The following is a 23,468-nucleotide window of genomic DNA, read 5'->3' on the forward strand; positions in this document are numbered from 1 at the left end:
CTAGATTAGAGGTTTGCGTGTTGACATTCATGGCTTTCAAATGGAGCAAGGAGCTTTCTGGCTGATTGCGCCGACATGTCAGCTGATAATTCAGGAAGTAGAATACACATGAGTAGATTGGACGGCATTGTTCACTAAATGACAAGATCTGTCTTCGTCTCCGCCTCCTTAATTATCTTTCTCGGTTATAATTACACGTGTGAAGGTCCAGAGGACAATCACTGTTGTGTTGTACTGTCTGCAAGCTGAAGTTAGATGAGATAGGCAGGAGATACTGTAGAGGCCCACATCGGCTGCTAATGAAGGTTACTGTCTGCTGGTTCAAAATCACAAGCATTCATTATGAGAATAATGCAAAATTTACCCAAATCATTCTGTGTCATTACATTTGATTAGTGGTACTACTGTACACATCTGCCACTGCACTGATATGTACTGTTAAATTACACATAACAGAAAAATACAGCAGAATATACTGTAATTAACTTGAAATGGTGTAAATGCAGCAAAGTTGTCCGTTAGTTGACAGTAATTGTTACTCAAAATCCACAATATTACCAGCCCATAAACAGCTGACAGTTAGGACACACTGGAGGCTTTCATTAAGAATAGTGATGACTGAGAACAGTGAGTGACCTGGGGGTCCTTAAGCAGCCTTGTAATTCTCTCTTAATGAAGGCGATGAATAAATGATTTGAGGCGCTGTGCATGAGGAGTCTGATCCCCTGTCAGCATGTCTCCGCGGGGTTAGTAGGAACCTCAGGGGAGTCCTCCTCCTTCCTCCTCCCCTCCATCTCCTCCTCTATGCTTTAACCCTCACTTTTTTTTGAAGCTACTTCCTCTCTTCCATTCGTTTTTCTCACCTTCCACCTTTCTCCCTCCCCCTCCACCTCTCCTCTCCACACCCGTCTTCCCCCCATTGTCTGGCATCCTAATCTCCTCTAAAACATCTTTTCCTGGACTGTAGGAGTTGGCAGATAGTGAAGGCCACCGTCAGGCTCTGACTGACTCATCCCGTCATAAACAACTGATGGGTGTCGGCATGCTGGCGGCCCTCCAGTTTCAGACACACTCATTTTGACAGGTCATTTTTTTACGATGCTGATTGTTATTTTCCCTGTTATTGTTTTTCTTCCCCGTGACTTCAGATGGGGGGTAAAAGTACAACTCTCTGAGATCAGGCAATCTTACTCTCTGGGCCAGAAAACAAAGATGACACTAATAAAAAGGAGAACCAATTGCTCTTTCATTTCATTTCCACTGGGAAATCAGGCTGAGGGAGGAATAAAAGAGCTATAATAATAAAGTTTAAGAAGAAGGGCCTATGGCTTTCCATTCCCTACGCAAACCATAAGGAGAAGCCACTGTGGACAGTACAGTTGCTCAGGGTCATCCACATTATTGGAGGGAAGGCAAGAAGATATGAAGCAAGCAGTGGGAACAGCGGTGGAAAAACAGAAAGACATAAAACCTTTTCCCTCATCCACTTTTTTGAGAAGATGAAAGCGATTCCTTTCGATTTTATTCAGTTTCATGCAGAGGAGAGGAAAAGAAATTGATGAAAAATGATGGACTAGAATATATCCTGCTGATATTTACTTGTAGGTCAGGCACAAAATCCAGGTGAGCTATTAGGGTCTGAAACTGCTCCCAAAATCTGATTCTAGTAGTTAACATAACTCTACTTAACCAGAGCGTTTTTTTAACAGTGCATCATTCTATGCTGTGGCATGGTTGTATTGCTCATTACAGTGGCACATAGTGCTGCTATCTCTGCATGAACATCCGAGTTAATGGGCCACAATAAAGACACCACTGTCTTCATTTTATGGCTCAGTTTTCTAATGGCCTACTTGGCTTTCTTGCCTGCTCTCTCAAAGGAGTCATCTAGGTCTCTTTAAGACCCCTGATATTCTCAGCACACTCTTTCCTCCTGGCCCATGTCTCCCTCCATCCATTCTTCCACTCTTTCCCATTCCTATCTCCCTCCCTCCATTCCTGACAGCTACAGGCAGCCTGCGGTAGCCCAGGGCCTTTTCCTGTGCCTTTAGTTTCATTAGCGGGCCCCAGATGCTTAGCTGCTTACAAAATTATGAAGGGCCAAAGCCAACCGCCTCCAGATGGGACCCATCTATATTCAGATGAGCTGTTTCCTCACATTCAGAGCAATCCCACCCTGATGTCCTACAGTGTCATCAACAAACATGCTGACAAACACAAACACAAGCAAGTACAAACAGATGCACACATTCACAGAGCAAGCCTTGTGCACATGTTGTGCACACACCCAAGGCCACCCAGACAAAAACACACACACACACACACTGCTTGGCTGGGTGGCATCGCTCTCTCTGGAAAACAAAAGCTTAGCTGCTGCACTGTGGTTTTGCTGTCCACTTGAGCTGTTATCCTGTATTGTGCAGTGGACAGTGACACATGAGTTGTTTTTTGTTTTTGTTTTTTTCAAATGGTCATTTTAAAAATGGACAGAGACAGATTCAACAGTGAGCTCTCACAGATGATTTCAATCATTGGGGAAACAACAGGCAATATCACTACAACAGGCCGCTCTAAAAACACAAAGGATGTAGCTACTTTGATGCTAAAATACAAGATGTTTAGAACATGTGATGAGAACTCGATTGATGGTCTTTCTCTTGCCATATTCTTCCTGATATTCTCGCTTTTCACACAGGTGATTTCTCTGTGCCCAAAATGATCAGATGACAGATAAAGCTACATAAGTATATGACAGAAACAATAACGTGATAACCCTTTGAGCAAGCAGTGGTGCAATAAGTGCCAATGTACAACAATATGCCCCTGATGGCAGGATGCATATTATATGGACAATTGACTAGGCTCACATGGTAAGAGAGGAAGAGTAAATAAATCACTATTCTGCCAACTTGTCATCTTTCTACCTTCTTCTCTTTTTTCCACACATCTTCTCTTCTTGTAACTTTAACTCTGCTGCAGTAATTAAATCAGAGTCGTGAGTTTTGAGACAGTCCAATCCCCCGAACTTCACACTCCATTTCACCGTTCACATCTCTGACACCCAGACGCATTCAAGCAACGCAGAGAGGAGACCTATTTCAATACAATCATACAAGCAACACAACCATGGAAGTGTGTTCACACACACACACACACACACACACACACACACACACACACACACACACACACACACACACACACACACACACACACACACACACACACACACACACACAAAACAGTTAAAGCACAGATTTAGATGTAGGGACAGAGTAAGAGAGAGAGATGATCAGATGACAGCTAGCAAAAAGGACTGGTTGTGTGTGTCCACGTGTGCGTCTGTGTCTCCACACACTCATGCCGACATGCATCTACACAGAGAGAGTTTATGTATCAATGGCAGCAGCAAAGAGAAAGTCATTGAGGAGGACGAGACGCAAATGCAATTAGGGGACGAGAAGGATTTCTTCAAGGATCTATTTTCAAAAGAGAGAGCTGAACGGGTTTGTGGGTCTGCCAACCACAGATACTGGCCGTGCTGAAGCATCTGTGATGCTGGAACTTGCTCTACACCACTGCTGACTTAGCTGAGCTATCTGAATTCATTACAGTGTCTGACACACACACACACACAGACAGAGACTCCTGTCTTGGGCATAATGTAGTCCTACAGAGTGTCCTAATATGTTCCGTAAACACCTGACAGCATGGCTTTGTGGAATCGCTGAGATACCCATAATCCTTTAGTTGGAGTCAGGGGGTCAACTCGCCATCATGTCGAGCACACGCAATAAGCTTCAAACAGCCTATAGCCAGGCATCAACACCCAAAACCCTTCACAGTATCCTGCACAGCATGCAGGCTTGGCTGCTATACATGCAATGCAAGTCTAGCATGTGATGAGGATATATATATATATATATATATATATATATATATATTATATATAAAAATACGAATAATACTAAGAATTTTTGTCTTGTGTCACGCTGGGCTTACAAGAACACGCTGCCTGAACAAAGAGGGGTGAAGGTGAGGTCTTCAGCCTACAATACTAAAAGCAGCCGCTGACTTACAGTACAGTAATCAGGGGACTGTTGGCTGCAGAAAAACTGCAACGCCTCACCTAGTTCATTATAAGATGACACAACCAATTTGTACCTCTGCCTGCTGTAATCTACCAAATCTCCCCTGACAAAAGCATTTAGATTAGAGCACTTTCAGGGAGGGCTGCGCTGACATGCGTACCCAGCCTGTAAAAGGGGAAATGAAGTGCCTTTTTAATTCTCCTCTAGGCAAACATAAAACTGTCCAGGTAAGTCATTTGTGGGTTGAATGGAGAGCCAAAAGCAAGTTGCCTCTTTGCCGCAATACCCTTCGCTCTTTCTCTCTTTTTTATTTTAAATCTACTCTTTCTCTCCAGGAAACTGTGCCCAAACATGTGCTATAACTCACATACATCCTTATCCTCATCTAGAAGATTATTAATCTGTTACATTTTGTCCCATTATTTCTCCCACATAATCCTCTTTCACTTCCTCTGGCAGCATGCTAATGAGTTTCTGTGAACAAGGAAGCTGCACGTGCTGTTGATTGTTCCGATTGGCTTCTCCCTCTCTCTCATTCTCTCTTCCTTTCTGTCTCCCCCTCCGGTTTGGCCTACCCAAAAGAATAAAGACTCCAAGATGGAAAAGAAAAGTGGAGATGGAAATAAGTGCCATTTTTATCTAATAAAACAGAACTTTGTGATCACTTTCCTGTCTCAATTCTTTAAAGACAACTGGAATTGCCCCAGAACACGACCACCACTCCAGATTTTGGCTAGAGTTCCTGAACGGCTTTCACAGCTACAGTACATCAGGTATTCCCTTCTTCTTCTTCCAAATATTCACTCAGATTCACACATCACTCCATTTCCTCTCAGCAGACAAACCAGTGACAGATAATGAGGTGCCAGTGTGTGTGTGTCTCACTTTCTCCTGCGCTTGGTTTTTATTAAAAGATTTTGTCCGTCTCCCTTATCGCACAGACAATGTTGACGGGGGAAGAAACATCATATATAACATTTTTTTAATCTAAAAATCTTATATAAAAGCCATAGACTGTTGAATGATTGCTACGGTTCCCAATCCAAAATAGGACTTAGAGCAAGGAAGCAGCACAGAACAGAGTCTCTGTTTTAAATTAAATGTACACACACCCACACAGAGATACAGGCTGTAGGCGCAGTATACGTGTAATAAAAATTATGTTACAGTAAAAGATCCCAGTAAAGCTGTGAAACCGAGAAACATGGATGTGAAACGACAGTAAAGCTACTCTGGTCTCCTGAGAAAGACAGTGGATGTGTAAAGCCTTGGCTGACAATCCATTTCTTTCCTTTAGCCTCGAGTCTAACAAGTATGACCACAGGGAGATGAGCAAGGGGGGAAATACAGAACACTCCTGTGCTAAATATCAACTTGAATAGTTGCAATATAAGTCAACAACCAGAATGGGAATTTATTCATCCTAATGCATTGTGTTTTAATACTAAATAAGCTACTCAGACATCGTATCATACCTCTGAGACTCCTGCTGTGGCAAATCCTTGTTATTATGTACATGAAGACACTATATAATTGTGATTTGTCTTGTTGCATCACATCTGTACCAGAGTCGCCACCACAACATACCTGTTTACATGTCCTCTGCGTATACTTCCCTTACGCATGTGTGTCTATGTGAGTCTGGTCTGCACACATGACAGTGAAGGCTAAAATCGGCTGCAAGTGTTGTCAAACAGCAAAGCAGGGGTCGCTTGATGTTTTTATGAAGCGAGTCTGTTTGGAAATGAATCGTTAGTCTCGGTTTTATTGCTTAAATTACCCGAGCCGGTCCTTGTCCTGTTTGCCCTTAATTAACAAGCGTTCAATTCCCCTATTAATTAGCGCAAGCTATTAGCTATTTTACATCACTCTTCATTTGTCGACAATTAAAAGGTCTATTATTAAAAGGCATGCCACATGGTTAATTATGCAAGTGGCTCAGCAGCAGGGGAGGAGAGGGAAGAGGAGAGCACCAACTCGCTGAACGTAGGGAGGAGTCAGCAAGCTCTGATGTGGTTCTGACACAACCTTTATAGTCTGTCTGTCTTCAGTTTGCTGCCTGACACTCTGTCCTCAGGAGAGAGACCATCTCCCTCACTACTGTCACACATTCGCTGTGTTTGGACCCAGCGTAGCAGCATGGCAGTGAGAGGATGGGTGGTTCTAGATAGGAGGGTTTTTTTTATAAGGCTAATCGATGCAGTTTCCATCAAACTGTGGGATGTATGGGTACAAAATATGAGCTGGTCTACTGGTCCCTTCTGATGTAGCATTTTTCTGCAGTTTCATTTGTGTCTTCGTCCAAATTTCAGACAGACTAAGTTAGTGACTAGCTGGACTAGTTGATGTAGGGTATCTAGCAGTGCACAAAAAACTGATTTAAAAGGAGCAATATGAATAAAACGGCCAAGTGTGTCATTACAGTAATTTGTCGAAGTTGTTCTGAGCTTGTTTCTGCTGCCTTTATGTGGCCACAAAAGTCAGTTATTGCAGGTTTAACCATGGAGCTGAAGGTATAAAAATTCATCCAACAAAGCATAACGCTATATAAGAAATAAAGTGAAATAAATAAATATAGCTAAAACAAAGCAAAATAATAAAAAACTGGGAAAAAAAATGGAAAAAGAGGTGAGAAACAGAGCACAAGAAGACACAGGCAGGAAGTGAGTCTGCCTGAAAACACTGTAGAGACAGACAAAGGTGAGCGATGAGAGGCACACAAAGCGGTGGAGGTATCCTTTCTCGTTCCCTATCCCTGCCTCACCTCTTCTCACCCCCAGACCTCTGCCAGGGCTTAACAAGTGGCAAGGGAAACAGGCAGGCCGGAGCTGTGCTGATTGACAGAACAATTACTGCTAACATGCAACCCAATGAAGAGGCAGACATCTCCAAATAGAATTTCACTATGCTGTTGCATCACACGCTTACAGGAAGGATTCTGGTAAAAAAGCAAAATTGCCTGACTGACTGTCAGTCTGTCCGTCTGACCGACTTGAAGCTGAGCACAACTGCTTGAAAAGCACTCCTGTTTTCTGTTGCCTCCCATAAATAAAAAGAGGAAAAAGCATTTACCCTTGATCAAGGTTGGCTGGTTCTAACTTTAGAAGCAATGTTTGGCAACCCATTTCCTCCAACTCTGACTGTTCATCAGTTAGAGGTGTAGCTATTTTTATCCACACACCTACTGACTGACGAAAAAGTGGAAAGTTAATTAAAAGAGACACCACACATCAGAACATTTCCAATCTATTATGCATCACAGATCTAATAAGCTAGAAATGAAAAGTAGAGGTATTTTAGATTGTAGCATTATAGTAACAATAATGTCAGAGTTAAACGTAAACTATATCTGAATTGTATTTTATTTAGCATTTTTTAGTTTACACAATACATACACAAAACAAAAATGTAAATGTGGATGTTGTTATTTAATTGGATTATGGTCTTTACATTGCACCGAAAGTTTGTTGTAATGTATTTTAAAATAGATGTGTAGTAGAGCTGTAATGAGTGGGTGATAAGTGGATTAGTTGATCTACAGGAACTCGATCATCAAACATTTTAATAATCAATCATTTCAGTCATATTTCTGTGAGGGACATGTTGTGGATTGCTGGTTGGACAAAAGGAGCAACTGGACCCTGGGAAGTTGTGATGGATATTTTTTCACTTTCTTTTAACCTTACACAAACTGAACAATAAACAAATTTAGAAAACAATCAGCAGATTAATCAAGAATGAAAATAACTGTTAATTGCAGCCTTAATATCTGGTATCTATCTAATATCTTCTACTCCGCTCCACACAGGAGTCTGTATGAAGCATCTGTTGGTTGATGCAGTCAGTCTCCTGCAGCCATCCTGGCCATTACCCCACCCCATGGCATTCCGGCCTCCAACAGCTGCATTACAACACGCTCTCTGACTTTCTAATTAGCTTATCTCGGAAAATAAGGATGCTGGGCAATTCTTTGCTCTAGCAGTCTAACAACAAGCAGACTGCAGGGAGTGTGTTTGGCACCTAGTGTCACCAAGGGGGCTGTTGTCTTCGACAGACTGGTGCAAGAAAATATGGTTTACACTCTTTCCTCTTTCGCACAAACACTCAAGACTCCTTTTCTCAATTTCTTGGTATTTTTTTTCCACTTTGAACTTTAAGTCAACTACCTATCACAAGAGACAATTTCATTTCAAAGACTTAATATTTGTGGAAGACACAGTGATTAATGAATATGATGCTAATATTTACAAGAAGCAACCAGTTTGCTTTTAATTCAACAGCTTCTCCGTTACACAGATCCAGCTACAAGTTAATGTTAATCAATTGTTGAGTCCACAAAATAAAATATTATTTTGCTATTCCTTTAATGATGCCCACAACACACACAAAAAAATTAAGCTCCACATGCTATACTGTGGATAGTATCTAATAAAGTTCTCATTCCTTGCTTCTTTGCTCATGTTTGAATTAGTATTTAGGCGTTTGATCGCTGAAAGAATAAAAGACTGTCTGTCTCACATTCCTCAAAGCAAAGTAATCCCTTCTAATTAGTTTATCCATTATTCATTAGTTATCAAACACGCAAACCTGTAGATGCGTTTAAATGCCAAGTGATACAATAAACGCAGAACTCTGTCGGCTCTAATGTCTCCCGGCTGGAGGAGTCATGGACTGAGGGATGCGAGAAAGAGAGGGGTGGGGGAAGGAGTAGAGGATAGATCCTTCCACCTGTAGCAGCGAACGTCCTGCAGGACTGTAATCTGCCAGTTGTCTCTCACTGAGATGTCCAGCTTAGCCAAGGCCAGCCAAGCCCTGCAGCCTCCAGCACCAAACGATGCTGGGACCCCAGGACATAAGGCACCTGCACTGGGAGATAAAGGCTTCAACTCCTGAGCTAATACTGACGATTCTTTTGATAAATACAGACGTGGGGTGGTGGGGAGAGGGGGAGCAATCTTTTCCAGCTCACTCCCTCTTATTCTGTCCTCCCTGTCTAGCTGTCTCAGTAATCTCTCTTTCTTGTACTTTGTGTTTTTCTTCCTCCATCCTCTCTCTGTCTGTTTCTCTGCAAGTCTCCCTCTCTCTCTCTATCTATCTATCTCTCCCTCTCTCTGTACCTTCTTTATCCTGTCCTGTGTGAGTTTGGATCAGACAGGTGAAGCTCTCCACGCTCTACCTTTTTATTTATTCCATATCTGTAACTGTCAAAAAGAAGATTGCTACTTTAGGAGCTGTCGGTGCTTTGTTGTGCTCATGGAAAGTCAAATAGAGGTGGTTGTGTTAAAAGCATCTTGACCACTTTGTGGGGACACAAACAATGTCAGCTGTGGTCTTGGAAGCCCCAGACAGTTGAAAATGGCTCTACAAGTGCATGAGACATAATGCCTCTTAGATGGCACAGTGCTGAGAGGAGCGGTTAAAACAGTATTAGCCTGGGGAGGTAAATGGAGTCGGGCCTCGGCAACGTTACCTCCCACTGTGTCTGTCACTTAAATACCTATTTATGAGAGCTTATTGAAACATAAACATGCCCAGTGTTGCATGATTAGCGTATTAAGCAAAGCTTTGGGACCTAAATGACCGAACAAGGCTCCTGTACAGATTAACACCTCAAACTATCACGATTATGTCAAATGAGAAGTCAAGATCATACAGAAGGCGGCATTTTTCATAACCTGGGACAATAATTACCTGGAAGAAAATGTCAGTTAAATTACCACTGCTGCAAACTATTACCATGTATAAAGAAACAGGGATGTAACTTTGCATTATACTGTAGGGCTGTCTACACAGTGACTTAACTGACAGCGTAACTATACACACCTGAGAAATGACACCAATTTTAAAGCATGCACTTGCCAGCTTCACTGTAAATAAATGGCTGGCAGGACGGGACAACAGTAGTGGCTCTGGCACCAAGAAAAAGCCATATTTTCACGTGCACAACAGAGGAACTACACCACATGGAGTCAAAACAGAAAGAGCGAGGCAACCGAGCCGAGCCGCATCGTGTTGCCCTGTGCGGTATCATAGACAGCAGTTCATCTTTCCTGTCTACGGTGTCGTGCCCATTGTCTCTTCCCATTAGCCTGCGACCAGCGTGCTATGATATGGTTGGTGCGGGCGCTAGGCTAGCAGACGCAGACAGCTCAGGGTGGCAGATGCCTGGCGTTTCTGCGGATGCCCTCCATCAACTGATGACAGATGTCAGGGCTCCTCTTGGACGGCAACACTTCATCACACTACCCTGTTCTCCCTCCTCGCCCCACTGGATACACCAGCCTGCTTGGCAGACGCCATGCCCAACCCCACTGCACCAGGCCCATTCCCTCCTGCCACACCTATTCATTCCCACACACACTCACACACACACATTTCTGCATCCATCAGTCAAGCGTTATTACATCAGACAGCCGTCATACTGGCAACCAATGGATCACATGCTAATGCGCCCAGACGCATCCACTCTGGAAAACTAAAGTATCAGTCTTTAGAGTGAGTGTGTGAGTGTATGTGTGTGTGTGTAGGAGAGAGAGGGAGGGAATGTGTGTGTCTACCGGTGGGCTGAGAAGAAAAGTTTTTCAAAGTTGCAGAAACTACTCTGTTAGCTTTCAAGTGAGCACAATACGGACTAAAATTTTACAGAGGAAACAGCATCCTAATACAGCGTGCAAAGTAAAGTACACAGGATTTACCTTTAAATAAAGTTACATAAAATCTGTACTAATGTTGTTATCGCCTACTTACCATTTTGGCCTGCTGGTAGACTTCACCACGGGAGACATGCCATCTCTGTACAGGCTCTTGGTCTTGGAGAAGTTGACCACATTGAAAATGACTCTCTGAAAGACAATGAAAAACATGCCACATTGAAGTCACCAAAAATTTGACTACAACTAGCACTATGGAGCAATGTTTTTATGACTGCATCTGTGTTGTTTTTTTGTTTGCACTGCATAGCACACAAGCTCAGAAGCAACACAATACACCATCACTGTTAACAACAGGTAGTGTCAGCAAAGAAATACAGCAATGCACCCACAACGCCAGTGGAGAAGAGGGATGCAAGGTATCAGACATGTATGTAAAGGCACCCTTAATATTTGGTCATAGTGGTTGGAATCAGCTAAATGCAAACATCTGAAACAATAAAAGACATAACGCAGAAAGTCTTGTGTAGTGTGCACATGATTAAAAAGCCACAAACTGACTCATACTTTACAACCATTTCCTTCTCATGTGACTAGGGAGTGGCTGAAAAACACAGATGAAGAAGCTCAGAAAGAGGTAAAAGTTGCCAGTGCCACCATGGATAACACCAACAACACACAAAATCACAGCACATTAACATGACAGTGGGGAGATAAGGCAGCTTTAATGTCCCGCAGATGATCCCATGTTGCAGTAACAAAGTTCCTGATAAAAAGGCAGCAGCTCTGAGGAGTGCCAGTCTCTAATCTGGGAGGACATTATGGTTCTCCCCAGAGGGATGCTGCCTGGCCCAAAACATTAAGCTTTGCCTGGAGCGATGGTGTCTGGCTTTCCACCTCCGCTGGACCAAGGACTTTCTTCCTTAGCTTAAATATTGTGGAACAGCCCTACCCTGCTTCCTCCCACCTCCAGTATGCACGATTAGGATCAGAACGAGTGGAAAAATGTGGAGAGAGAGAAATGAATAAATATATTTTTTAAAAAGTCAAATGAATGGCGATGGTAATACTGCGGTGAGGTAAATGAATCCTATTGATGGGGCATATCAAATTACCAACTAAGTCCAGGTGGTGGAAGTTAACTGGGTGCTACTGAAATCCTATTACAGACTCCCCACCCTTCTCTCCCTCCTTTTCTTTCTCCTCTCCCTCCCCCTCATCCATTTCTCCCTTTTTCTCCTGCCTAGCATCAGAGGAATGGGGATTGCGGATTGTGGCAGGCTGATTCAGACTTAGGTAAAATGACATCTAACTGATGTTGAGACTGGCAGCAGGCTCCTGTAGCAGGGAGATAAGACCATTGCTGCTGGCATTTCAATTACACTTTACTGCCCCGCACATCTGTTGCGAGAGCTACTTTTCAGCCTTTTCCCCTCAGGCAAATACAGCCTTACTCTGACTCCACTGGCTCTCTTTGACTGCACAGACTCCTTCCTCATTCTTTATCCACAACAAATTCAGATTGTCTTCCTCCTTAGCTTCACTCTGCCCACTGTTTGTAATCTATTTGTTCGGCCTGTTTAACTCAGAGGGAACTGAGACTGGACAGATGATAGAGACACAGGCGAGGGGAAGAAAAAGAAGACTGGATCGCAGGCAGAATGATACACAACACAAGGGTGGGAGACAATCAAGCAGAGAAAAAGGTACTGTCGCATAGGGACAGACAGAGGGACAAAGAGACAGGGTGATAATTGCACAATAGAGATAAATATGGGTGGGAGAGAGTTACTGAAGGTAGCTAAAGGAAAATAAACTGGGTTCTACTGGCTGGGTGGACAGATGTCGAGGACACAGACAGGTGGGCTGGTAGGTAGGGAGGGAGCCACATGGCATGTCAAAGTCTCAATCTCCCTCTGTGGCTCTCAGATTTCACTGAAGCTAAACAGATTAAAAGAGAATCTCTTCGTCTTGTGAATAAAATTCACATCAGAAAGTCAGTCTTTAACCTACAGGACAAGAAGAACTCTCAGAAGCTTCCAGCCAAACTAGGAAAACCCATTTACTAACAAGCATTACTCTTCTCTGGGTGTACAAGACAGGCATGTGTGTATTACCACCATTTCAAGTTACAAGAGTATTGTATTACTCCTTTAGAGTAGTACCTGCTATCTGATCTGATGTAGTAACAGGTTCATTATGTGTCTGTTTTTTCCAGGAGCTTCTCATCGTGAAAACTCACAGCTAATGCTTTCTACAGTGAGTTAAAATTGTTTTCTGGTATATATTATATTATTCACCATCTCCTTCATCTGCATACACAGTCCATTTCAAACATACGCTATACATTTGCGGATATTTACTTTCTAAAATGTGCACACAGATTTTTCTTTTTTTCATATATTGAAACATTGATCTAAACATTAAGATAGAGGCAGCTATTTAACATTTGGCAGCGTGTTTCATTCCATGTGTTTCAGTTTTTCCTGAAGACAGAAGTGCTTCACTGACTTTTGTGGGTCATTTGTGAGAGTTAGTGTTACAAAGCCTAAATTCTATGGGTATAACAGCCTATGAGCTCCAGCATGTGGCCTGTTAGCACACTATGCCATTTTTGTCAGGTAGAAGTCCACTTCGGTTAAATCATGGCTCCACACAAACCTAATTTTGGTATTAATTTCTGCATTAAATTATGCTTGCATTTTCATTCATTTCAACACCTCTTATCACAAGCAGAAGCACAAAGATCAGTTTTCTTGATTTTGGTTGACAGAGGCTTCTCCAAAATCATCAGAGCTCTTTCATGTATGTTGAGATTTGCATCTTTAATTTTTTTTTTTAATTCACCAAAATTCAACTTTCGCTGCAGCTGTAAAGGAATCTGTTCTGGGTCAGATTCCTGTCAATAATGTCATCCACGACTCTTTGGAAAGCATATAAGGTCCCTCTGTTTCAGTCGATTAAATACTTGCAGCTGTCATGGGGCAATAGGATTGATATGAGTTTTCCATCTGCAGTCTTTAATTTGAAGTACGTGCTGTGTGCAGATGGCCTACAGTACTGTGCATACAGAGAGCTCTCAGTTTACACAGTCATGTCAGTGGACAGACATGCACACACCACAGAAAGTGATGCAATTGTTGTATATACAAGAAATGGTAACAGAACAACACTGTTGCTGTTTTGCAAGTGTTTCTCAGTTGTGAACCACTCCCATGACGGGAGTCAAATTCTTTGTGTTTACAAGCACACTTGACCAATCAACTTGATTGTCTCTCTCTCGTGCTCTGTCTCTCGCTGTCTTACACACACACACACACACACACACACACACGTAGACTGAATTAGAATGAAGCAAACTGCTGTGGGGCCAATTCACCAGATCGTTAAAACTTACGCACAACCAGGACCAATTTAGAAGCCTCCACATGTGTGTACGCGTTTGTGGATGCACATGTGTCTACATGAGTGTGCTGTCCTGGAAGATTTAATTAGGCTGGGAGCAGTTAGAAGAGATTAACATCCGTGCTGTCTGAGCTGTCATGTCGACGGAGCGTGTCAAAGCCCCGCGCCGCCCCAATCACTGCTGAATGGCGGACTGGAACAGGTGTCTCTGTGGTGTCACAGCAGACACTAACGTTGCACAGTCACACTATACAGATGACAACAGACATCCTTAAATATTGCATCCGAGTGTAAGACAAAGTGATACATTTCTGGTGATTCAAAATGAGACGTTGTCAAAAGAATAAACATTTTCAAACTCTCATGAAGGCAGTATATGTCTGTATATTTCTCTATCTGAATCTTCTTTGGCCGACAGAATCTTGCAAAAGTCAAATGAACCTTAATGGTGCAATAAGTAAGATCTTCACTCTCTCACTGTAGCAAGTAACTATAATGTATCTGCAGAGACTTAATGAGGTAGTTGATCAAAATCAAAACTAATGACCCAACAAATACTTCCTTGCCACTGCAAAAAAAAAAATCAAATGCAGGAATAAAGCTTTGCTTAAATGTAGCTTTTTATTTATCATACAGAGCACAGGGTCACTGGGATGTGTGCTGTGAGTGTGATCTGTGATCAGGTTTAAAGGAAGACGTCTCATTCAATATATTTTGGGTGTCAGTCTAAATGACTAATTTCTAATTTCAACCTTTTTGTTAACCTTTAAACAGACTTGCCAGCCAGTCAGCCAGTCATCCAGCCATGAGGCTTGGCACTAAAATAGACCTTCTGTTGCCGCTTCAGGATAAGATTGCATTTAGCCCCAAATGCTGTCTTTTGATCTCCATCGATCCAGCATGTGGCAAGATAGCATTGCTTCCTGGAAGAAGCCTGGATAAATTATTAAAGAAACCATTCTAAATGCGTAGACAGAGACCTCTAAAGAGAGACTGAGCACTTTGTCCTTTTGCTGGTGATGGTTGAACAGACTTTATTATCAATGATTGGAAAAATAATGTGTCCAGAATGTTAAAGGTGTTACTGAGTAAAGTAAGTTCTAAAACCACTCAGATAACTGACAACTATTTTCACGTGGAACCGAAGAGTCTAATTTTAGCTTTAGAAAATAAGCTTTTTCTGGTTCAATGAAAACAGACACTATAGGCCTGTTCTTAACTTCCTTTAATATGACAACAGGTATGTGACCTTTGAATGAACAACTGCTGAAATGCTGTCATGTCAGCCTGTGTTGTTAAGAAGTTGGTACTACTGTATGTAGACATCAAAACTGACATTACGGGTTACAGGTGAGGTTACCTGAACACATCATCAAACTGCAGTTCCATGAATCACCTTGGCTACACTGTGATTCCTCAGCATAACACAAGTGAGCAGAGCAGATCTGTGAGCCCTGTCCATAGCCATCAGAGACAGGCAGGCTGATAGCTGCTGGCAGCTCTGCCTGTTCCTCTCTTGTTGTCTTTGATCAGTCTGATCACTGACGCACAGCGTGCCAACTATCCACAGTACTGGGGACTACCTGACACCGCCAGGAGCAGAGTACACACACCCAGAGTCCAGCACGAGCACACATGTGCACAGACAAACACACAGATATAAACACAGTACACATAATTACTGTGAAGTGAATTAAAAACACACACACATACACTATTAATAGATACAGGATGATTAAACTATGCCTCACACACATTACAGCATTACAAGGTAATTGCACAAGGCAATATATTATATTTCAAGTTCCATAATATCATTACACTTGCACTTTGAAATGAAATGATCATAATCAAATGTTACTTTCAAATGACCACTGACTCCCATTGAGTGTGGTCATTTTCTATTATTTGTTATACATAAAACTATGCAAAACAGATTTTCAATTTACAGCACATATAATATACATATAGTGAAGTGATGACTACTTATGTAGCATTGCTCCTCACCTGGACAATGTTGTTGCAGTAATGTGACATGTTTGCAAAACAATCACCTGTTGAGGTGATGTAGTGATCTGCATGTCTACTAATACGTAAGTGAACTGTGCCTGAACTGTGGAGGAATCAGTTACTTGTCAACTTAATTGGACAGTTAACCTGGATAAGAATACATTTAGGTGTTTTTTCTGAGAGTAACGTTAAATTATGAGTTAGATCAGAAGGAACCTTCCTGATTGCAGATTCATTTTTTGGTGTGGTTTCCAAGGCAAATTATGCCTGTAGGTTTTGGTGTATGTCACAGCAGTTACCATTATGCAATTTACATGAACAGCATGGCACTGTGTTTCAATGACAGAAATCACCTCCTGCCATTTAAAACTGTCAACTGCCATTACAAACTGTCAACAAAAAAAGATCCAACAACGAAAAAAATACCAGCATTAAGGATAACCAAAAGACTGTAAACAATTATTAGCCAGAGCAACAGAGCAAAATGGTAAAATTTTACCTAAACTGTCAACTGTCAACATCCACCACAGCTTACATAGCAACCTCCTGGCAAAACTTTGATTGACTGCACTTAAAATTAAAAGTTTATGAAAATGATCACTCTTAGATTTAGCTCCAAATAAAATAGTTAAGATAATCTGGCAAAACTGTTATCTTGCTTTTAGCAACCTGTGAAATTCTCTGACTGCTCATGTTTGGTGGGCCTAATTGCACCCATTTTAATGGCCAATCTAAGATACTGAATAGAACAGTATCTTGCAAACAATATTGGTTATAATTGTCAAAATAGCTTGTCTAATTTATATAAAATACAACTGGATGTTTATTTTAGCACTGGCAGAAAAGCAGGAAGCCTTTCAGTGGGTGTGTGGTGACTCCCCAGGGTGGCATTATGGTGAAGGCCTGCTCAAGCAGGGCAGCTCAGCTGTGGCTAAGCCCTTGTAAAACGTGGTGACAGTGAGGAAGGTCACATGGCAGCAATAGGTGGGGATAACCGTATGACAGGGGAACACTGAGGGACAGCCTGAGCCGCTATGGGAGAGGACAGAGGTCACAGTCTCATATGTGTAGTGTAGGACACGTACGTGTGTGTGTGTGTGTGTGTTTGCATGTGAGGGAGACAGTACAGGGATGTTAACTCCTTCCGGAGCACATGCGTGACCTTCAGTAAGCCTGCTATACATAACCTGACAGACTGTTCACAAAGTCACATGTTGACAATGTCACCAAGTACAACTAAATGTCAGCAATGTCACCACCACAAGCAACCCCTGGACCCCCCCCCCCCCCACACCACACCCACACACTTTACAATTCCTGCTCGCTTTTACCTTCTCACCTTCCCTTTTTTCCTCCAGTGTGATGTTGTTGCTGTCAGTTTAGGTCCCAAGTGACCAATGTCAACTCAAGGTGCTGACACAAGGAAGAGGAGGATGGGACCCTTTAAACACATTACAGATACACTAACACACACAGACACAGAAACATATATACACCACCCCCATCTGATACTTCACCAACTCACACACACATGCACGCACAGGAAGGTAAACTGACAAATCAAAACAGTAATAATCTTACAGTGGTTTTGGTTTGTTTGTACTTAGTCAGAGATGCCCTGTGGAAAAGTGAGCTAATATGCAAGGGAAGTTGTGAGATACCTAGCTATTGATCCTGGGGGCCATGAGTCCCAGCAGCAGCCTTTTAAATGTCAGCTTTTAATTTCCTTCTCCCTCCTTCACTGAAAAAGGTTTATTCAAAGCAGAGCTGTTCCAGGAGATATCAGATAGCATGGTGACAGTCTTTTAAAGAGCTTTTGTTTGGTTTAGGCATTCATGGCTTTTTGTATCAGACTCTTTTATTCAACGAAAGGAGGAGGAAGTTTCTGCATTGGGCACTGACTTGAAAGGCAATCTCTCCCTTCCATTGTAAGTCGATGTACAACTGGAACTTCTTTAATTAGGGCTTCTCTTGCACTGAGTGACAGCAATGGCCAGTACCCTCCAGACACTGATGGAGGTCACAAACACAGATACAGAAACACACACACACACACACCCACGCACACACAGACACATAAACACACATAAACAAACAGTGGCATTGCAAAACATTAACCTTTTGTATTATGGATGAGCATTTTACAAGTCACACAGAGAGCTAGCTGTGAAATATTAGAGATAAACATTAGTTAACCTCTACAGAAGTTTTTTTTTTATTGCTTTCATTTAATTACCCAGCCACATACTGCACATGCTGTAGAAATACTGCAGCACTATAATAGGATAACACATTCATGTTGTGATTTAATAATGAGCATCTTTATGTGTGCCTGCAGTGTGTGTGTGTGTGTGTGTGTGTGTGTGTGTGTGTGTGTGTGTGTGTGTGTGTGTGTGTTCTTACTGGAGTCGATATGTGTAGAATAGGTCATGGTCAGCTACCCACATATTGTCAGATATGTAGGGATCCTATGTCTATTTAATTGACAGGGTGTTTGGACAGCTCCTTGGCAACAAGACCCTATGTTCTTTGAACATGTTGTTTTATACCACCCTTTTATTACCACCCTGCCTACACCTTAGTACAGACCTGGGCAAACTACAGCCCGCGGGCCACACCGGGCCCTTTGTGCGTCCCTGTCCAGCCCGCGTGACTATAATAACTATACTAGTATCTATAGTAAAGAACAAAGAACATCTGAACAGCATAAGTTTGTACTTCTTGAGACTATGAGCCACATGTTCTTTCTCCACTGCTGAGAAGAGGACAGAGCTAGTTCCAGCCAGTCCACCTCCGCTCCCTCAGCAGAAGCACTGCTGCTGCCACAGGCACTCAGTGAGGGATGAACAGAGCGGCTGTAACAGCCAACTGCTGCACCTCTCCTCTTCCCTCCTTCCCCCTCCACTCCCCACATTTGTCTTCTCACCTTCTTTTTCCCCTCTGCCTTCTGCTTTAAACATGGAAGAGTTAATTTGCTCATTCTGCAGGCAGCATCCCTTTCTATTTATCTTTCGTCTTGTGTTTTTTTCCCCCTCTCTTTCTCCCCCTCTCTCAGGCAGGGCTGTGCTGTCAGGCCCTTCCAGAGCAGTGGGGTTGTCAGGAGTGATGGATGACTATCAACCTTCTGCTGTCTTCCACTTCGCTCCTGGGAGATTTACAGGCTCGCTGACTACCAGGCATGAAAACCAATCTCTCTCTCATTCTTCCCTCCCTTCCTCCATCCATGCCTGCCTCGCTCCTTCCATCTCACTCCCTCTATTTCAACATCTCCTACATAACCAAAAAAAGCTTTCATAATGGAGAGATGTGCGCAAAACAACATTGAAATTCGTGCTTGGACACAGGAAAGCAATTGCTCCTCTTGAGGGTTATTGTGGATGTGTCAGAGGGGAATAACGTCCTCAGAGTGGTCTTTGACAGCCTATCTCGCCCATCTTCATCTTCTCCATTGCTTCCAGCTCCTTCACAGCCTTGCAGCACATGAGCATCCATCCATGTTCCTCTTGCTGGTGGTAATTATGGCATCGGAAAAAGGTGCTGGGCTAATTGCTGTCTCAAAATAGTAATTGCTTTATTATCGAGACCATTTTTGGTAATGATTGTTCAAAGGCATTATGTTAATGCAATTAAACGGTTTCATTATTATTCTTTCTTGTGCTAATTGATGATATTTTCTAAGGCTGGGTTGCTAAATAAAGTTGTATTGTATAAAACTCTTTGCTGTGATGAGTAGACACGAACAAGAAAGTCAGACAGACAAAGCCTGCTTAACAATTGAGTCACCTCCTTACAAGTGTGTAGTCTGTGCTGTCAACATTATCTTCATGAACAAAAGGCAAAAACAAAACATCTACTGCAAATCATCAATGCTATATTCCCTCAAATATCAAGTTTACATACAATACTTTCAAGCAGCAAAAATACCATTAATGCCACCACACAAATGACAACATACTACGGTCAGAGAACAAACATCTAACTCAGTGATATTTCCCTTACCAAAGACCCAAATCAACTAAGACATTACATCCATGCATTATCAAATATTGCGTCTCCAAATTTCACAATCATTCCCTATAACCACTACCTTTCAAAAATTGTCTGGGGAGGAAATCCATATTTGCATTCATTTGCAAATTCGGCAAAGGAACCATGCTGGCTAGTGGAATAAATATGAGCTTTAATATGCACACAGTGCTGACACCACTCTTCAAAAAGAAGGTAATAGACGTAAATGACATGTAAATGTTATTTAGATTGCCATCTAATAGCATGCAAAGCAGCACTGTGTCTCGCTTTATCAAATATTTGAATTAGCTGGCCCCACCTCGATCTTGGGCTGCGTATAGTAATGCTACCTGTCTGTCTGTGTATGTGAGCGTGTGCATGCATGTATGCATGTGATCTCTACACCATAATGATCTCCAGTCCTATCTGTCAGCACACTACATAGTTTCTACAGTGTAAGAGGTAAACACACGTGCAATGCTTTCATCGACATTGGGTGGGCTCATTAAAATCAGATCACATCTCTTTCCTGCGCTTCTACGACGTGATGCTTAACGTTTGCTTATATGGGCCTTGTTAGCTTTGTACCTATCAGGTCTTTACTCATGCTGAGTGACATGGCTGCGCTGACATCAGTTAGAGAAAAGGCAAGAGTACACAGCCACTGGCTTGAGATGCCAGTCTGATCTTATGTTTGCCCGCCTGAGAACATTATGCATACTTGTGTAGTTGGATTTACTTCTGTTGTACAACTTGATAGAACATGAAAAAACACCACCACACAGATAAATGAAAAGAGCGAGAAGAGCTTAGCTGATCTGTCCCCTGAAAGCTAAGCTACAGTCTACAGTGTGCAGGGTTATGATAGGTCAAAGACTAGATTTTGCCACCAGCAGTGTTTCACGCCTGCACTCCTATAATATCAGGCGTCAGAGTAAATATGTTATTTTTGTTTCCTTGTGCCATCTGCATTAATTAGAAAAAGCACCCCCCTTGGTCAGGCGCCACACTACTGCCAGGAGCCACAGGGCGAAAAATGAGTCATTTTGAAATGAATAATGGATTTGTGTCTGCAGGGAGAGTCGAGGATTCACAGAAGTGTATGTGAGTGTGTGCCTGTGTGTGTGTGTGTTTGTGTGTGTGCATCTGTGTCAGCTAGTGTGAGTGTGTCAACCATGCATTGAATCTATAAATACGTCCTTGCTGGTCATTTTGCTCAAGCCCAGCCCCATTCTCCTCCAGATGCTCTCGCTCTCTTCCTCAGTCATTTCACAACCAGACGTGAATATGCAGATGTGAGAGCAGGACAGTGCAGAAGGGAGGGGTGGAGCAATAAAATCATAAATAAACAGGAGCTTTGGGGGATTTCCTGCCACAGTAACTGCTGCCATTTGACCTCAGGCGGTCTGTGGAGGGCAGGGATGATAGATCTGCCCTTCTCCGTCCTACAGCTGTTCACACATCAACAGCAGAAGTTCCAATTAAAACGCTGAAGTGGCGGCATCTTTATCGGTACTGACACTCTAGAGGCCCATGTGTCACTTCAGGCCTTGATGAGCTGATGAAGGAGACTTGGGGAAGAGAGAGGAAGTAGGGAGGTTAATGAGAGTCCAGTACTACTCGCAGCCCATATTCTCAGTCTCCACTCTCTTCGCTGCTGTCTCAGGCCTTCGCTCTGACACACTGATGTAACACATTCAGACTAATTTAAAGGCTTGCTGCAAACTGAGAACAAAACAGAAGTCAAAGGTTGCGTGAAGAATGTGTGTATGTTTGTGCCTGTTTTCACAGCAGCTACAGGACTGGGAGAGGATGGAGGCTGAAGGACACTGAGGCTCATCTCTGACAGCAGCGCTGTGTCAGCAGGAAGTGATGTCACGGGTCAGTGTTGAGAATGGTGAGGTGGGTCTAGGAGGGCGCTAACCCCACAGCCCTGCTGGATAAGCACAGACTGCTGAGACACTAAGTTCAGTGTGAATGTTGTGAATGGCAGACGCCTCAGTAGAATATCAATCACTTTCTGCACTCTTCCTCTCTTTCTTCAAAGACACGACATGAGCACAATGTACAAGTTGCCAGTGTACATCCAATTTGTTTTAATCAGATGTGACACACCTCATGGAACTGGATCATAATTCACTCAAAAAGTCACACGCTCATGTTTTTCAGCGTGCTGCTGATCGTCCAAAAGGGGGAACTACCATTATCAGACCAATTCTACACCTGCTTATCTATGCAGCAAGAGTTTAAGACCTTGTAGATGTAAAAACACAGTAATGACAACTACAGTTTTAACACCAACACCACCTGTCGGAAATACGCATTACGACTTCTTTTTACTTTTTGTAGTTTCCATTTTTTTTAAGTCTGAATTCATGCATTATTAGCGTCATGGTCACAGGCTCTCATTTGTCATTGAAGCCACGGAGGAAAGGAGAGTAGAGATATGGATGCGTAAGAGTGGCGCACTGCAAATAAATGCAAAGAGCAACTTTGTTGGGCAACAGTTAGTCAAGTTAGTCAAGCTCACCGTGGTTCAGGTTCGGTCTGCATCCTTTTCTTGTTGATTGGCAATCGGGGCATTTGGCATTTTGTATATGTTAGGTGGTACAGTCATAAGGCTTACTGCAAAGTAGTTATTTACTGGACTGCAAGTGCCAACATCAACAAATCCACATCAGCAGGTCTAAAATGCTGCTGCTGTGATTTCTGTTGTCTACAGGTGGTGCAGGCCGGACTGAACTGTACATCTAGCATTGTATGTCTGAAAGTGCTGGTGATGCAACTATACAACTGGATTGTATTGACTGTGCCTGGTTTCAGGTGCTGCACACCCCTGACATTGTGTGCGTCCTTGCTCCTGTTAGTATTACGAGATCATTTATACGGAGACATTTTTACAACTTGCTGTGAGTAGAGGCGCATAAATCAAAAAGCTGACATGACCATCATCATGACAGGGGAACACAGAGGACAATGAATTTGGATGATCCTAACAGATGAAGTTTAAATCCATAAATCACAGGGAAATACTGTGTACCTAGGAGTGCTGATTTGTTGTTCAGTCTACACAGAACACACCTCTTTTCTCCCCCTTATTCAACTCAAGCCGTTTTTGTAAAAGACTTAATTGAACAGGATATTTTTCTGGCCTTCTTTATACACCAGCTGCATGACTGCTTAACAGCCAATAACTCTAAGTCTAAAAATGGTTCACCCTGTCTTTGCCTAAGTGTACCTTTTGGTTGGCTCTTTGTGATTGAGAGGCTGTAAAAAAGCAATCTTTGGTACCTCCAGCTCATCA

General features: G+C 42.6%; 1 protein-coding gene across 1 annotated transcript in view; it reads right to left on the reverse strand.

Moving 5' to 3' along the window:
- agbl4 (AGBL carboxypeptidase 4) overlaps window positions 1-23,468 on the reverse strand; it is a 242,999-nt gene that overhangs the window by 133,733 nt on the left and 85,798 nt on the right. The window contains exon 4 of the mRNA XM_041040554.1: window positions 10,839-10,933. Coding sequence (XP_040896488.1) covers window positions 10,839-10,933 — 95 coding nt within the window. The remainder of the gene's footprint in view (window positions 1-10,838; window positions 10,934-23,468) is intronic.

This window comes from Toxotes jaculatrix, chromosome 6 (assembly GCF_017976425.1).
Source record: "Toxotes jaculatrix isolate fToxJac2 chromosome 6, fToxJac2.pri, whole genome shotgun sequence".
Classification (NCBI taxonomy): Eukaryota; Metazoa; Chordata; class Actinopteri; family Toxotidae; genus Toxotes; species Toxotes jaculatrix.